We start from the raw sequence: 18,139 nt of genomic DNA, 5'->3' as shown, positions 1-18,139 counted from the left end.
CGTATGTCACAACCACTTTTTTCCGAAACTATAAGAACTATACTGTTGAAACTTGGTAAGTAGATGTATTCTGTGAACCGCATTAAGATTTTCACACAAAAATAGAAAAAAATAATTGGGGGTTCCCCATACTTAGAACTGAAACTCAAAAAAATTTTTTTCATCAAACCCATACGTGTGGGGTATCTATGGATAGGTCTTCAAAAATGATATTGAGGTTTCTAATATCATTTTTTTCTAAACTGAATAGTTTGCGCGAGAGACACTTCCAAAATGGTAAAATGTGTCCCCCCCCCCCACCTGTAATTTCTAAAATAAGAGAATGATAAAACTAAAAACAATATATGATGTACATTACCATGCAAACTTCCACCGAAAATTGGTTTGAACAAGATCTAGTTAGTAGTTTTTTTTAATACGTCATAAATCCCCTAAATACGGAACCCTTCATGGGCGAGTCCGACTCGCACTTGGCCCCTTTTTTTTTTATTTGATAGCAGGATTTCTAGTGGTGGTTCTTTGACATATTTTGTCAAAATCAGTTCATCCCTTTCATTCAGTTGTTTTTTTTTTTTAATTTAAAATGTTATATACTTAAGTTATTTATGGTACTGACTACTGACTGACTCTCTTTATGACTTCTCTTGATTTGCTGCCTTATTGACTGAGAAAGTTAAATTGTATCAGTTTTGTTAGCGTTAAAATTGGAAACTGGTGCTTTCGTTGGTACTTACCTAATAACAATTGGTACCTTTTAAGCTATTAGGCAACCAATTAGTCGAAATTCATTACGAGACGAAACGCAGGACAGTTATTAGGGCGAGCGAAGCGAGCCCTATCACTATTCGACAAACTATACATTCTTGTGGTACACTTTACGGAAAAACTATGTACTGCACTGTTAGGTTTGAGATTTAACATAGTAATTTAAATTCATGTCTAGATGTGTTATCAAACATAAAAATATCATTTTATAAACCTAAAAAAATTAAATAATGTAATAACACTTTGTATTACTACTAGCGCCATCTGTTGGCAATATAATGAATTAACATTCGTGCTAATGTTAATTATTTATTTCTCTATCAGATGGCGTTAGTAATAAAAAAATAAATAAATATTGGACGTCGTTATACAAATTGACTAAGCCCCAGAAAAGCTCAAGAAGGCTTGTGTTGTGGGTACTCAGACAACGATACCTATGTGGTTTTTTCAATTTCAATAATGTCGATGGCGCTTACGCCATTAACAACGATGAATACAAAAGTGGGTTAACATTTTGGATTCAGATCCACCTCGCTTCGCTTGGTTTGCTTCCCAATTTAGCAATTAAGTTTCTGTGAATACCTACTAGAATAATCAATCTTGCTGTATATTCACTGCGGAGGTCAATTTACTCGTATGTTTTGTGACGCTGATGAACTGATCAGTCATGTTGTGTTAGCAAACGTAAATCGGGTATTTTCAGTTCGTGAAACAGTTTTGGCGCCATTCATCTTTCATCGTATTTTTTCCAATTTTTTCTTACTAGGGGGTGGGAGGGGGTTTTTATAGTTCTTACGTAAGTAAGATCACAAAGATGCGATTTTATTTAATTTCTACGAAATTATGACGTTTAAAATAATCATAATACTTCCACACTCTATGCTATCAAACACGGTGCAGAGTTAGCTTAAACGAGCTCAAGTACCTTTGTCCTGTACAAACGTACGTACAAATAAACATAAAAATATTTTTTTGAATAATAAACACTAAAACAAACCAAACGTGTACTCATTTTTTCCTTTTGATTCTTACGTATTATATGGTAATGGGTGAGAGGGGGAGGGGGTCAAAAATGGCAAAAAATGTCTTACGTAATTAATGAATGGCGCCTTTAGTGTTACCATTGCTTGGAACTGCTAAAATTATAAATTATAAATAAAGATCATATAATACAAACTTCAAGCGACTTAGGGCCGATACACGACTGCAACTTGTATGGGAACTACACGCCAACTGCACGCCAATTGCAACGTCGGCGTGCAGTTCAACAAAATGACCCAGAACCCTGGCAGTTCCTAGTGGAACTCAGGTTTGGTGCAACACAGGCACACGCTGTCTTAATCAATCGACACGTCTTGATGAGCACGTATAGAGCTGATGCTGATACCTTGGCTGTACCTAGTGGAACTCAGGTTTGATGCAACATAGAGACACACGATGTTTTGGACATCCGACTCGTCATGATGAGCACTTGGGAGAGCAGTACCCAAGATAGAGCTGATGCTGAACCCTGGCAGTACCTAGTGGAACTCAGGTTTGTTGCAACATAGACACACGCTGTTTTGGTCATCCGACTCGTATCGATGAGCACTTAGGAGAGTAGTACCCAAGATAAAGCTGATGCTGAACCCTGGCTGTACTTATTGGAACTCAGGTTTGGTGCAACATAGTCACACGCTGTTTTGGACATCCGACTCGTCATGATGAGCACTTGGGAGAGCAGTACCCAAGATAGAGCTGATGCTGAACCCTGGTAGTACCTAGTGGAACTCAGGTTTGGTGCAATACAGGTACACGCTGTTTTAATCAATCGACACGTCTTGATAAGCACTTACAGAGCTGATGTTGAACCTTGGCTGTACCTAGTGGAACTCAGGTTTGATGCAACATAGAGACACACGATGCTTTGGACATCTGACTCGTCATGATGAGCACTTGGGAGAGCAGTACCCAAGATAGAGCTGATGCTGAACCCTGGCAGTACCTAGTGGAACTCAGGTTTGTTGCAACATAGGCACACGCTGTTTTGGTCATCCGACTCGTATCGATGAGCACTTAGGAGAGTAGTACCCAAGATAAAGCTGAGGCTGAACCCTGGCTGTACTTATTGCAACTCAGGTTTGGTTCAACATAGACACACGCAGTTTTGGACATCCGACTCGTCATGATGAGCACTTGGGAGAGCAGTACCCAAGATAGAACTGATGCTGAACCCTGGCAGTACCTAGTGGAACTCAGGTTTGTTGCACTTAGGAGATTAGTACCCAAGATAGGTTTGGTGCAACATAGGCACACGCTGTTTTGGTCATCTGACACGACTTAATGAGCACTTAGAAGAGCAGTACCCAAGATAGAGCTGATGCTGAACCCTGACTGTACCTAGTGGAACTCTGTGTGTGTGTTTATGTGCGGAGCAGTGTGATTACCGCCAGTAGGTGTCCAGACGGGATAGTTTTTCGCTCAACTGTGTGGTGTGGACGCAAAAATTAAATTCAAGGACATTGGCTCGCTGACTCAACATTATGTAGGAAAGCCAGTTGGCTTCCTTACAAAAAGTACTGGGCGACCGTGTAGGATGTAATAATAAGCGCTTATGAAATTGTATATTATATGTGGAATGTGGATGATATTGGCAATTTGATTTTGTCGTCTGGACACGTTTTTAATGGACAAAGTAAAAGTTGTAGAAGATGTAGGTAGATGTAGTGTAGCTGTAACAGACAGGCGTACCAGACAGCAACCGGGGTCCGGTTAGTATATTTCTTTCTTGCTCTCACTTATAGCTGCGTTCTTAACGGATCCACTTTGATCATGGAACAAGCCTCGGACTGGATCAAAGTCGCGGTCCGGTACGTTTAGGTAGGAAAACTCCGCGAGCCCTTACAAAGCTCTGTTTTTTGCTAGTTAAATCATACTATGTATAAACTACACCGTAATAGGGGAGATAGGGGACCGTTGGGCGGTCGGGAGGCTCGGGCACCCAAATGCCCAATGGTCCCCTACCTATTACTTAGGTTTAAATTCTTAATAAATAACTTACTACCTACCTGAAACAGAATGTTATAGTAACTACAAAAAAGATATAAAAATACTAAAAGACAGCAACCAACCTTTAAGTGTAGAATGGGAAGCGAAATTGCATACGTAGACGTGATGCTCGCGTCTTTAATGCATTCGCTTCACCGCGACTTGAAATAAATCACACCTTCAAACGAACAACGGCACACAACACCACCAACTTCATGTCACATATGACATTACTCTCCTCGACGCTCGAAATCAAGACGAGCACTCTCGACATTCCCAGGTTCAATGGTTGTTTTTCACGTTTTCACCTTCCTATCTTTCGCCTTGCATTGCAACAATAAAAGAAATTTAGATAACAAATGCCATCCGTACCTAACCTAACACACCCATTTAGATATCCGCAGTAAAAATAGCAATGAGGCATTGTTTATTTACTGAACAATTATCTTCTATTGTTTAACGACTGCATATAGCAATTAACTAGTTATTTATCGTGTTGCCGTTTTATCTTGCCACATTACTGTCGCTAGCTACATTGATAGCAACTTTGCAAAACACCGATAACTGACACGGTAGGCAAGGTTATCGGCGGATGGCAAATGGTTTACTCTCTGGCGCTGATAATGCAATCGCCGAGGAGAAATTTGCTTCTGTCTTCATTAACCTACGAGGTAGGTTTTATCGTCTACGACCTACGTCAATCGTCAGTTTCCGGGACGACTAACATGTTGCTTTCTCGGTGATCCTATTTAATATGGGAAATATTAGAAATATCATTACATGCGCAGTGTAGATACGTCGCTATATATTAGGTATCTTATATGAAGCAGGATCATGGATTCAATTCAATATCAAAACTTAGTTACGTAAAATTTACGACATGTAAAGACAATACGAGTAAACCACTAAACCTTTTTCATTTTGACATGAGGTTTAATAAATTTATTTTAAACCTTTCCTCCAATTTAAAAGTTAGTTAAATTTCATGAAGAAAATGGGAACAAACAAGCAGTCTTTAGACGTTCTGAATATCTTATCTCCCATCAGTAGTTAAGTGTGGACTCAGCTGCGACGGCGCACGTGGCTGGCCACGACGAGGAATCAACTCGGCACTGCGCTCTACTGTCAACAATCATGCTTATTGTAATGGCGAAACGACGAAATTGACTCAAAAATATTCAGGATCTAACTCGTTAACACAACATGGGAGCTACTTACCCGATGATGTTCAAATTGCACGATAAGAACCCTGGTGGCATATTCGAATTATAAATACCTACTTAGGAGAAGAGAACAATTTATTTCGACGTATACATTTGGACATGGAGAATTTAGTTTAGTAAGTACCTAGGATTTTTTTGTACAGGAATTTTGAGGCTTTTAATTTCGACATCTTCCATAACAAGACTCATTAGGAATTGCTTGTTTCAAAAGAATAATAAGTTAATTAGCAAATTCTACGCGTACGAAAAGAAGCTACTTAAGTCAATAAACACGATGAAACTCGTTAATAAAGAAGTGAAATGGTAGATTTAAATTATTAATTGAATACGTAGATTGCGGTCGAGCCCAATACGTACTAAACGTTTACAATGTTGGGTGTAACTTGCAAACATTTGTCCTTCTTATTTGTTCATGTGCAGGCCGCTGCCAGGTGATTTCGATACGGTAAAATAATTATTGCAGTTCTTCAAATTTTCATAGTTGAACTAACAGACGTATACGAATTTTAGTGACTTATGCGATCTGTTTTCGATATTATACCGATCTGTCAGTGTCAAAACTGACGTTTTTGGTTGAAGAAATGTCACTTTTGACAATCATATCGGAAACAAATCGAATAACTAAAATTCGAATACACCTGTAATTAGTTAATTCACGTTTATCTTAACACTGTTTTTAAGCAGCAAAGTATACCCTTGTTCGTGGTAGTGAGGTGAAAAATATATTTTCTGGGCAAGTAAAAAATATAATAATATATACGTTGAAGTTAATTTACGCTAAGTAGTTACTTATACTGGTTATATCCTATTGTATAATTAGCAGAATTAAAGTGCTAAGTTAACTCATAACCATTCCATTACGTACATGAGTGATGACTCTTTTGTAAAAGAGCCGGTCGTAGAACACGCCGGCGCATTATCTAGGTGGCGTTAATGACGCTAGTTGAATGGGCACTAACTGACATAACAATCCAGCTAACGATAAAACGAAGTTAGGATAAGTAGTTTCCCATGTACCGTATTAGGTACCAACAGTACCGTCTCGTCTCGTCTGCACAGCTCCACTACAAATACTTTCAACGGAATTGCCGACGTTCTTTTCCGTCAAACTTTGCACAACTGAATTTCGTAGATATCGAGTCGCAGGCAATCAATTTGTTTTGACGGATTTATGACATTTCATTTAGCGTAAAAACATCGCGGTATTGTCAGGGAACATTTTTAATAAAAAATCGTCCCCGTCAGGCGGTTGGTATCGGGCGAGACCTCATCAAAATCGCATCAAAGCGTCCGCACACCCACTTGGTTTGCACTCGAGCATTTTTAACACCCATTTGAATTTAAATTTTACTTTATTCCCGTCGTGACGAGACACGATCTCCTTTCCATTTCATATTCTACGAGACAGAAAGCGATAAAGTAATGAGCGTTAGTGCCTCGAATCTTGACCCCAAACGACAGTTGTACATTTTATGCAATACAATCATGAAGGCTAAATTTAACGATGCGATGCTCTCATTACTAAGCAACAAAAACAAAATCTTCAACACTGACGAACCCTGACAGCGTTTTGTTCAATCTGCAGGCGTGTGGAATTTCTCAATAGAACAATTCACGCGAAAATATCTATGGAGACGCAAAATTTTTGGAACACCTCGCACCTGTAATTTTCTAAATGACACACATTTTCTGTACATACATAGCGTTCGACGCGACGCGAGGTATTTGATTGCTTGTGTTTTCATTTTATGAAGCTTTTGTGAGGATTAACAAATTGTTGGCTGTTATGAATTCGCCGAGCTCCCTCTAGTATCGGCTACAAAGTTGCGAGAGCAATAAATGCACGAGATTTACATAAAACCGACGAGACCCTTTGACAGACAGACGTTGATGAGACGCAGACAGGTTTACAGCAGAATAAGGATGATAATGATAATTATAAGCCGTCATTATTGTCTATAGAAGATAGAAGCGGGACTGCCATTGCTTTCTGAAGACTTGACTAGTATTGACAGTAACATTTTATGTCAGGGTGTAAATGGGGATATTATTTTTGTATTTGCAATTGTAATTATAAAGTGTGATCGCGTTAAAATTTCACAATAAAAAACGTGGTTTCTTGTTATGTTATGTAGGTTTTGAGTATAAGTACCTATTAACAAGACTTTAGACAATGGCAAATAATAGGCGGAGCGGAACGCAATGTTGCTGCCACCGCCAGAGCAAATGTATCGAGCTCCGCAAGTACGCCCGCAGACTTATTGTTTGAGACGGCGCCATTGAAAAATTGCTTGTGTATCTGTCAGCTTAACGTTATTGGTAATATCGGCGGCGGGGTGACAATACCAACTCTTCATTCTGGTATTTACCTGATTGAGCAGTAGTGAAATTTATAAGTGAGTTAAGATATTATCTCACAAGCAATCCAAGTAAAATTAGGCCTAAGTGCACAAATTGATAATATAAGTATCTTAAAAAGCATCTAATATTACTTGCAAGTATAGATTAACTATAAAACGCAGATTATAAGTAGCGTTGTGTAACTTTGCTTATAGTACCTATATTTTCGCAGTAGGTACCTCCATAAAGAAAGTCTTGAGCGCTAAAACATCCGTTTTTACTTGCTTTTTTTAATGCTTTGATCTGCACGATAACAACAAAGTTTGTAGATAAATTCAGTGACATTAAATCCGTATTTTATACGATGTTTTAGAAAGATAAATAAGCAACAAGCCCTGGAAAGTTTTCAAACACCGAACAAGTTACCTCCTTGAAATTTGTAGGTATACAAAGTCGAAGATTGGTTGCCAAACTTGAACACACCAAATGGGACAGAATAAGCATACAATTGATCTAAATAATTAATTGAATTTGTTTTCTAGACACATTGTATTAGTATAAGGTATCTGAGAGCGACTAATTGGATTGCGGTGAGGTTTCTCATTTTTGCTCGGCCTTCCAGCTCTCTCCCCTGCGCCGTTACGCTTTTTGTATTTAATTTTTATCTGTACGAGCTACTTACTACCGAGTGCCGGCGACGGCGGAATATAATAGGAAAAGTTTCATTTGGCTAATTAAAAATAAGCCACCCCTGAGAACAATCCAGATTTATTGTCGTTACAAAACCTTTAGGTCGCCGGTGTCTGCTGGTTTTATTAAAAGCTCGTTTGCAAACATTTTACTTAGTAAAACGAGAACAATGAGAAACGACGACGGCGATAATGTAAATAACTTCAACTGTTTGTTATAACTTAACATAAGAGAAAACACGAACAAAAGACCCAGGAATTATGTGATGTTTGAGTCATCACGCTGAACACTGGCCAGTATTAACTCACAAGTGTCTGGGAACTCTCAGACAATTACATATGTTCTTGATACATATTTTGTGTATTGTATATTCCAAACAAGGTAAATTTACCTTGTTCCCATAATAGATTTATAAATCCAATTACATACACATACAGTAACAGTTTTCGTATCCGGCTTCCTCAAGTACCCTACCCTTGCGAGAGCGGCGTCCTACGCAGCTTTTTAATTAAGAAATCCCATCACCTTCAATTCGGAAACTTTTAATGTGTGTACATCATTTTGCTGCGGGACGTGGAGTGTTTGAAGTGCACTTATTGCTCTCGGCTCCTGGTTTAACAGACTTTTATCTTTTGTTACCAATCTATCTGAACACCGTAACAAACATCAGAACCGTGATTTAATTTGGGAGTCGATTTCAACTTTTCGCTATACATATTATAATTACTAGAATTCAAACCCTTCGCAATACTAAAACTTTTTCGCTTTAAAACTTTTAACTTTAACTCAAGTGGAAACCAAAATGCTGTACACGGAAGTCCGTTGAGGACTTCTAAGCGGGAAGGTTTCGGCACCATTGTAAGTTAACCGACTGGTAAGTTTCTCCACACTACGTAAAGTCGGCGTAATTAGAGGAAGCTACGATCGTCTACTCCGCTTAAATAGCCCAGTCCGCCTCCTTAACTTACTCCTAGCTGGCACACCAATTCGCTTTCTGTCATCATCATCATCATCATTGGCCTTTGCGTCTATTCCAGACGATTTATGGTGTAACGCCGGAGAAACACCTTTTTTCGCTTTCTGTACCTTTCCTATATTTGCCATTCCGTTACATTGATGCACCACGCTAATACAATGTACATTGTACATGCTTTAAGTCGTCACAAGTTTTATGTATCGGTTTACTGCCACGCCGACTCATGGCGAGTTGTAAAGGCGACGATTGCGAGACAAAGCGTGATCGGATTGAGTAAATAAATAGTCTGCGTTGGAGTGCTCATCAATCTTACAGTACAAAAAGTAAATTGTGTAAGTTTGCAGCGCTCCGGGTTCGTCGGCCGCGCCCTGCAACCTCACTAAACTTTCGTGAGCGCGACACTTAACAATTTAATTGTCACTCATTAGTCCTTAGGCGACGTCTCTAGCGCCGTTTTGCGCCGGTTTAATTAACTCTGTAATTCATAGACATTTCATTAGCTCTGCGCCCGCACTAACTCTTCTCTTTTTAGGTGTATTTAGCCAAATCGCTTTATTGCTGTTTGGTGTCACAAAATATCTAAAGCATATGTCAAGCATATGCTGCTCGCTGGAATTAATCAATCACAAGCGAGCAGACCTCGTACCCTGTTATTTATCACTCGAGATTAACGGCAGGTGGTGTCTGAATTACAAATGGAAGTACGCATTAACACCACGTAACAAATTTTCGGAATGATTTCAAATGTTTGTCGTAAACGGAATGTTCGTGTCGGAGTTGGGAAGTAAGATATCGCGGCGGTGTCCGGATGGCCCGCCCCGCCTCGTCTCTTGGCAAACTGCACTGTACTGCACTGCAAATCATACTGAGTTTGTTTGCGTAGGTCAACGCTCCCGCCGGGTACGTTTATGTGTTCCTGGTGTCACGTCGCTCTCTAATAATAGAATAATAGGAATGTTTAACATCAATAGATGCTGACTAGAATGCGCAAGTTCTGCGGATGATGCGTTCTGCATTCATCGCCGCCGATCGGCTTTAGCCGCGATGCAACTTTGAAATGTTTGCCTTGTTCCAAACTGTTAACAAAAGGGTTTACAGAAGCTGCGCTGAAAATAAAAACGCGTGTTTGATCGAGCGTTGCGTTCCACGCACGCTTCGGCAGTTCATAATGTGTTTAATCAAGTCATACGTTGGCGTAGTCTGAAGCAGCAACTCGTTAAACTTTCATTATTATCCGCTCTCACAAATTGGTCGTACGTGAACGAATCCGCGCACAATCGATCTCGCTCGCGAGCCTTTGTTTGACTTCGACTCCGAATTCAGCGTAATTGCCTTTCAGCCTTTCATTATTCAACTTTATGCAGTCATTTACTTGCGTTATTACGAAGGGAGAGTTGCTGCGGTAAGTGTCGTGGGTGGATGCATTAATCGTAATATGTAAATGTGGGGATATGAAATATTGAAATTGCGAACGGGGTTTTACAATATCGTCTGTGCTAGACGCGATGGTGTCGGCCCTTGTTTTCTTGTTCGTACACCTGAAACACGAATACTCTCGTTCTCTTGTGTTATTTTACAGTCTTATCCTGTTTTTGAGACATCTCAGACGCTCAATCGGATTTGCTATGCAATACCTGCATACGTTTACATTCGTATTCATCGCATTTATGAATCAGAATTTCAACATTGATATCCCGTCTAAGTTTTTTATCTTGTAACTAAAGAGTAAATAAAACATTATAATTATCGCCAGTACCTTCGGCCGTTCAGATTTAAATAGAGAGAGGACATGGCCGATGGAATCTTGGGATTCTTTGTTCATTGTGCGGAGATAATTGTAACAGTAATTTTGTGTTGTTGTAGATCGAAGACGAGGGCAACCACGGCAACGACGACACGCGGCTGTTCATCCTGTCCACGCTGGCCGGGCAGCACAAGCCGCGCGTGACGTGCGCGCTCTGCGAGGACACGCTGCACGTGTTCGACCGCTACCCGCTCGTCGACGGCACCTTCTTCCTCAGCCCCAAGCAGCACACCAGCGGCGCTGTCGAGGTATTTTAATGCTTTTATGATCGTAGTGGAAAATTAGTCAAAGTTGAGTACAATTTGCGCTTTTAACTTAGCAAGACGTATAAAAATTGCTTGACGTGATGATACGATTTATGGACCTGCTCTTAGATAAGTACTAAATGTATCTCCACACTTAATATAAACGCATCTGTAATCACCACTTACTTGGAATGTAAATAATATTAGTATGCAGAACGTGACTTATTTCAACGAAACTCGCAAAACGGAGATTTATTGCCAACGTTCAACCAATACCAATACAATATGCGCGACTTAGCTGTTATGTCGTTGTAGCCATAGTGACATTGCATACTTCTTGCATACCTTTAAAATTACTTGTTTTCTCGGCGAAGTGCAACAAATTAAGAATATTATTTGCTAAGCTCATGCTTATGAACACCGAGGGTTTTAATTTAAATCGTTGACTCGGATTTCAGCAAGCATAAAACAAACAGCAGGTTCGTTTCATTGTTTACCGTGGGGATCTCTAAGCAGTCACTTGTCTTGATATTCTTATTTGTCACACGGCACGGAAGATACCAACTTTTCCTAACTCGATTGTTTGTTGGGCGGAGTTCAGAAACTTAAATAAGATCCCGCAGAGTTTATTTAAGTATAGGAATAACATAACGTCTGTAGCAGCTCATATGTCGGAGTACGCCCGAGTAACTTCTCGACTGTGCTGTTTGCTTATGGAATTAAGAGACGAACACGGGCTCAGGGATACTCGTATGTTTGTTTGACAGCAGAATTAGCATACGTGCTCTTACGGTTTACGTCTACGAGCACTTTCTATAGGTATTTATTACACAGAAGTATAACTAACTTTTAAAAATTGAATCCTGTACAAATAAGACGAGTATGAAACGCAGCAAAAACATTTTGTTTATTTAGCTTGCATAAAATAATTATATTGTATAATATAAATTATCATCCTAGTTAGCTTAACACACTCTCGTGCTGATGTAAGTACTCATAATTTCCTGGGTTCAAATCCTGGTAAGGGCATTTATTCATGTATTCATCACAAATCTTTTTTTCTGAGTTATGGATGTTTTCTATGTATTTTAGTATACTGTATCTATATCTAACTATTGTATTTATCGTGGTCTGGCACTTAGATAAAACACAAGCCTTATTGAGTTTACTGTGGGGCTAGATCGATTTGTGTAAGATTGCCTAATAACATAATATTCATAATATTTTACCTACGCGTATCTTAAGATTTATCTTTTATATATATTTTTGTTTGTTTCCCACATCCGGTTAACACAATCGGCATACTGTATTCTAACTTGTAAATAAAATACCCTTTGTCACGGGGTACTGATTCAAATAATATTTTTTGATGTGTGCTCTTTAATATAATTATAGACGGATATTAAGTTACTAAATACATTTTCCTTGTGGCCAGGTGAAAGTGGAAGGGCGCACGCAATACCTGACCTGCGTGTGCATGGGCTGCCTGGAGCGCTGCGACCCGGAGCGCACCATCCGCTGCCGGTTCTGCAGCCAGAAGTGGGACGGCGCGTCGCTGGTGCTCGGCACCATGTACTCGTACGACATCTTTATGGCGACGCCGTGCTGCGCTGACCGATTGAAGGTAAATTCATAACCAATATAATCATTGTTGTAAGCATGAGACAACAAGTACTTAAGTAACAATAAGTATTTAACTCTAAATGAAGTCTTCCAAATTAAAGTTGACTGCCCAAAAAACTATAGTTGCCACATTTACTTACCAGTACGTTTATAAATAAACTCTAATAGTATATCGCTAACCGACACATGTCTATTTGTCCGACAGTGCAACAGTTGCTACAAGCCACTCCTGCACCCACAGCAACGGCTGAACTACTCCGACTACTCTCACCCGGTGACGTGCCCGCACTGCCGCGTCCTCGACACGCATTTCGTCAAGCCGTTGACCTACTGCTTCACAAAACGGGCGTACCCGGTGTTCCAGCAGTGGCCATAACAGACGGCGGTGCCGGGCCACTCGCCCGGCACCCCCGCTGACAGCTGGAGCCTGGCGCCGTCGCCGCCGCGCCGCGCCTCGCCGCCCGCGCTGCGCCCCGTCGTCAACACGAGCATGGCCACGCGCCCGCCCGACACCGGCACGCCCGAGGAGCCCGTCGTCGCCAAGTACACCGCGCCGACGCTGGCCAGCATCACCGAGTCGCTGTCCCTGCTCGGGCTCAGCCCCGAGACGCTCGCGATGAGCTTCGGCGAGACGCTGGCCGACCGGTACTTGGCCGCGTTGCGCCCCAAGCCGGCGCCGGCGCCCGTGGAGCGGCCGTCGCTCGGCGGCTGCGGCGCCCCCCGCCGCACGCCGCTCGCCGACCCCACGCAACTCCAACTCTTCTCCAGCGACTTTATCGACTACTTAAACCAGATCGCGTAACTCCTCCGTGTCTGTAGAACTCTATCGTGTTACGGTGTGATCCTCACAGACTCTTCATAACGCGTCTAGTGACAGACGCTAGGAATAATTTCTGTTAAATTAAGTTGGTATTATTGGAAATAATTTATATTATATGTCGGTTTAGATCGTACTATTGATTTTATTTTTATTTTATTGTGTACTTTGTTGATTAGATGTTGATTTTTAACAAAAACAATTAGCAGCGGCACCAGAAATTGCATTTTTTGTTTTACTTTTCATTGAAATTCATAACTCGAATCGGTTTTCTTCCTTTTAAAGGAGCTTAAAGTGAGTGTTTAAATTATTGATTACCTTCTACGACAGTGATACCGACCCTATCTGATAGGGCGATCGAGTGGTGTGTTATTTAGTTCAATTTAGTTTATTAGTTATGTTTTATTTTAGCAAAATTTTAAACCTAACTTAAGTGTTATACAATAATTATTTTTGTAGGTTTATCGCGATCATTTTATTTCTTCCCACCAGAATGGCTCTTTGTGGAACTTCATCAAGATGCCATGTTAGGTTACGGTCTTGAATCATTTTTAATTTCTAACACTTTTCACATTACTTTAATCAATATGATAGAGGATTTTAACTATAAGTCATTGCTGTGTCACCAATAATATGATTAGCTTGTCTATATCTATTATAATTATTGTATGTACCTATAAGGTTATGTATCGTAACACCGTTGTTTTAGTTGGGGTTTTGTTCGGTGATTAGTGGAGTGCCAGCATCAGTATGAACACGAATACCTCTGTGCTGTACCAAGTGAAATGTCTGTGTCGTGCCATATCACAAGATAAATTGCATTTTATACAATCCAAATTATTGACGTGTCAGCAATCCGCTAATCATTAAGCTTTCTATTTCCACAGACTTTAATTAATAAGAAGACACGATTTTTATTTGTTTTATGTTGAATACGAAAACTTTCATTTTATTTCCGTGGTTAGGTTTAGGGTTTTCTTATATCTATCATGAATGTCTATTCAATTTATAAGTGAATAGCGCGTTAAAATTTACTAAGCGTATAAGTGATGTGCACATTTACTCAGTAACTGTTTAAAGTTAATATTTTAGGTAAGGTTTTTATACTTTGATACTTATTACTCGCAAAGTGATTGATTACAAGTGATAAAACGTAGTACTAGTGCGTGTTTAGGATAACAAGTGGTGCGGATCAGTAGGCGTAGGGGCTCGCACCGTGTGCTCCACTCCGCGCTCCGGCGCGGCGCCGGTGCCGGCGGGACCTCCGCACGACTCGGGCTCGCGTCGACTTTCTCGGAACACGGAGTGGAACTCACTCACTGGGTCAACGTGATATCTGCGAACTCGTTCGCTACATGTTAGGCAATAATTCTAAAAAAGACTTGACACTTTTTATAGGTAAAAATTTTGCATTGACATCTTTAATCGTAACTGCCATTTACATTTTAACTAAACTAATCGCTGTTCATTAAAGTAATAAGTTCAGGTTCTTGTTGCGTAGTAAAGTAGCATCAGTCATCATCGTCACGCCATCATCCGCATCACTGCACCTCATGAGCGTCATCTTCATCCGGCACGGTTTGAGTGGGGGCGAGCTGCACAACTATGCCCGCTACGTCTGCGCCGGCCGACGGCCGCTATCGGCCGACGCTAGCCCGGCGCTTAACTTAACGACCATATCCATCTTTATTGGCAATACCTACAAATTACTTCTTAAATTACCTAATATTGAATCACATCTATCCATGGGCTATAGTTGCCAGCTCGCCTTGTGTGGTTGTAGTACCTCCTAATATTTTAAGATTAGTGTCCTCCGCTTAATCGTTATCTACTCTAAGAATATATATTATATCTAACTGAAACAGTACTTTATCATAGCACGGTGTATTAATAATGTAAATAACACCGTTTCGTGTACTATTCGCAGAACCTTATCTAAAGTTGAATAAAATACATTGTACTATTGCATAATTCTAGAATAGCCGTAAATCGATAGTACATAATTTCAACAATATCAAAGATCCCTAATTATTTTAGCAATCGCGGCGGCGCGGCGCTGTAATGACGTTTCATATGTTATACACTTTTAATTTTATCGAAGTTTGCTCGTTCGTATATAGAATTATATTTAAAAGTTTAATGTGCATTTACTTAATGCGTGTTAATATAATATCGTATCCATAAAATATTTGAAAAATTAAGGTAAAAACGAGCTGTTGTTGGTATATTTAGGAAAATATTAAAAATGATACCAGATCATCTGATGGTGGCCATGTACAAATGAGAAAAGTGAACCGTCATTACAGCGCGCTCTAGTAAAGGCGACACAAAGTATAATATCATATTCTCTAATAGTCAATACAGAGCCATCTACGTAGAAGAATAATCAGACCTCGCCGCGCGGGCGCCCGGCCTGCGTCGGGCCCCGTCGGCTTGGATCCCTTTCCGGTACAAATTCAGAATATGCTATTTTGGAGTCATGAGATCCGTTAATATATCATAGTCCTCCGTAAGCAAGGATGTTTATTTAATAGATATTTAAAATCGATGTCATTACCTCTCTAGATACTATAATAGTAAAATTATAGTTGTATCAGCGTAACACAAATTAAAATTCCTTTTTAATAAAGTATTGAAAATCCCATATTTTAAAATAAATATAGTCTGTACTTTCAGTTATAGAGTACAACACCAAAAACCGTAATCGAATGTTCAAATGCATATTATATCATATAAGATATGATCATTTTTCTTAAATGAATGTTTACATATGTTACATGCGTCTTGACAAGCCAAATAAAGGTACCACTAAACATTTTGATAGTTCTATCTTTTTTCTTCATTTATTTAGATAATAGACATATACAGAAGTATTACAGTAACTGTACAAATACTAAACTAAATTAATAACTAGCTTAAATTTAAAATAGGCCCTTGAGGCATTGTACCGAGATTGCTGGAATCATTTCCTCATTGTATCGCATTGCTGATACGTTCGTTGTGCGAGGAAGCCGCCAGGTCTTTGGTCTTTTATCTTTTAAACTAAGATACGTACATATACCAAACTAGTCTGTTTTTTTTCCAAGCAATTTGAACATTCCCGTAAAAAAGAAGGAAAAATCAAAATAGTCTCAATTATAATTTACCAATCATTATATTGAGCCCAATTCAAGGTTAGGATGTTACTATTTTAAAACAATCCGAGCATTCTTGATAAGACTCGTAATATTCTGGTTTGTCAAGACACGTTTGTTTACCGTTAAGTTGAAAAAAAAAACATGTTCGTCATTATTTGAGTATAATTTGTCGATTCCTTTTTTTATAATTATTTCACAAGTACTACCCGTACGATTGAAATAACTAGGTATTGAAGGTTGTGTAGTGTACCCGGACACAGTAGAAACCCCTCTTTACAATCAGAGGTACATAATCGAAAGTGTTTGATTATTCACATTTTAGTCACTTAGTTACTTGTTCAGTTTTAAATATATTTAATTACACAACGTTGCATATTTTCCTAGTTTATTTGCACATATTTGTTAAATTTTGTATCTAATGACAATTTTATTTAGACACGACATTTGAATTTCTTCATGTTGAATTAAATGTGGTGTAATTTAGTGAATTGCTTAAAAGTACAAAGAAACAATTTGTTACTTTTGCAAATTTTATAAAGTAAATACGTATTAAAGATAAATCTGGACTAGATAATCTTTACGAAATAGTTGCTGTGAATCCTATTGTAACCCGCAATTGTTTCCATCGCAAAAGCGTCTAACAGTTACATTCATTTTAATAAGTATAAATATTTTGTTTTTCGTTGGTTGAAATTTAGGAGCGAAAATTGTTACTTATTATAAAAGCTATATCATGTATTAATTTTTTATTACTTTATCACTAATATTATCATACAAGTACATAATTATGTATAGGTAGTAGATGCGCACTGTAAGTAGGAATCGTCATCGGCATAATATTAGTTGAACTTACTATCTCTCGCTTCCTAGGTTTAATCTAACCTCGTTTCCTCGTAGTCCTTTTTTAGCTCTTAGGATTTTCTTTAACGAACGTGCGAATGGAATGAGTGTATGTGGTCACATTTAACATTAATTTTAGTCATCGTCATAATTCTTACATAGTTCTTTTTATTGCTAATGCATCCTCGTGCCAAGCGAGTTGTTAGTAAATCGTGTACGTTCTGGTCATAGATGCTGCGTTCGCGCAGCATTTACGTTTAGATGTGAACTAACTTAATATCTTTCCGTGATATAAATAATGTAGTTTTACGAATCAGTGGTATAGGCCAGCCATTTTATCAAGTGAATGTTGGTAGAGAAACCATGTCTAACTCGTGACATTTCGTTACGTAAAAAACGTATGATCAAATATGTATCAGCTGGGATATCAATTGCCAAATATTTATAAACAATTATAAACTGAAGCACTTAATGAATCCTAATATTTTCAATAACATCAGCGATATAAAACTATAAATTCAAATAGGATAGATGTTAGAATGCATCCGCTTCACTTAGGTCATGGTAATATTTTTACACTAACCCATGGAAGGCGCCATAAGATTGGGTCATTACAGTATGGCCCACATCAGGTTGACGTTAATGTGACATT

At 39.1% G+C, this 18,139-nt stretch overlaps 2 protein-coding genes and 1 long non-coding RNA gene across 3 annotated transcripts in view; 2 read left to right on the top strand and 1 right to left on the bottom strand.

The window, feature by feature from the left end:
- Positions 1-422, bottom strand: part of LOC134649553 (uncharacterized) — a 43,565-nt gene extending 43,143 nt beyond the window's left edge. The window contains exon 1 of the long non-coding RNA XR_010096971.1: positions 146-422. This is a non-coding gene — a long non-coding RNA (uncharacterized LOC134649553). The remainder of the gene's footprint in view (positions 1-145) is intronic.
- The window catches only part of LOC134649380 (headcase protein), a 61,803-nt gene extending 48,734 nt beyond the window's left edge, over positions 1-13,069 (top strand). The window contains exons 3-5 of the mRNA XM_063504116.1: positions 10,885-11,073; positions 12,506-12,694; positions 12,899-13,069. Of these exons, the coding sequence (XP_063360186.1) occupies positions 10,885-11,073; positions 12,506-12,694; positions 12,899-13,069 (549 nt within the window). The remainder of the gene's footprint in view (positions 1-10,884; positions 11,074-12,505; positions 12,695-12,898) is intronic.
- A 114-nt stretch (positions 13,070-13,183) lies between these two features.
- Positions 13,184-13,976, top strand: LOC134649494 (uncharacterized). Its single transcript, XM_063504253.1, has one exon. It carries the CDS (start codon positions 13,184-13,186, stop codon positions 13,493-13,495), a length of 312 nt encoding a protein of 103 aa, XP_063360323.1. The 3' UTR covers positions 13,496-13,976.
- The last annotated feature ends 4,163 nt before the right edge of the window (positions 13,977-18,139 follow it).

This window comes from Cydia amplana, chromosome 1 (genome assembly GCF_948474715.1).
Source record: "Cydia amplana chromosome 1, ilCydAmpl1.1, whole genome shotgun sequence".
Lineage (NCBI taxonomy): Eukaryota > Metazoa > Arthropoda > Insecta > Lepidoptera > Tortricidae > Cydia > Cydia amplana.
This window is presented reverse-complemented; position numbering and strand designations above follow the sequence as displayed.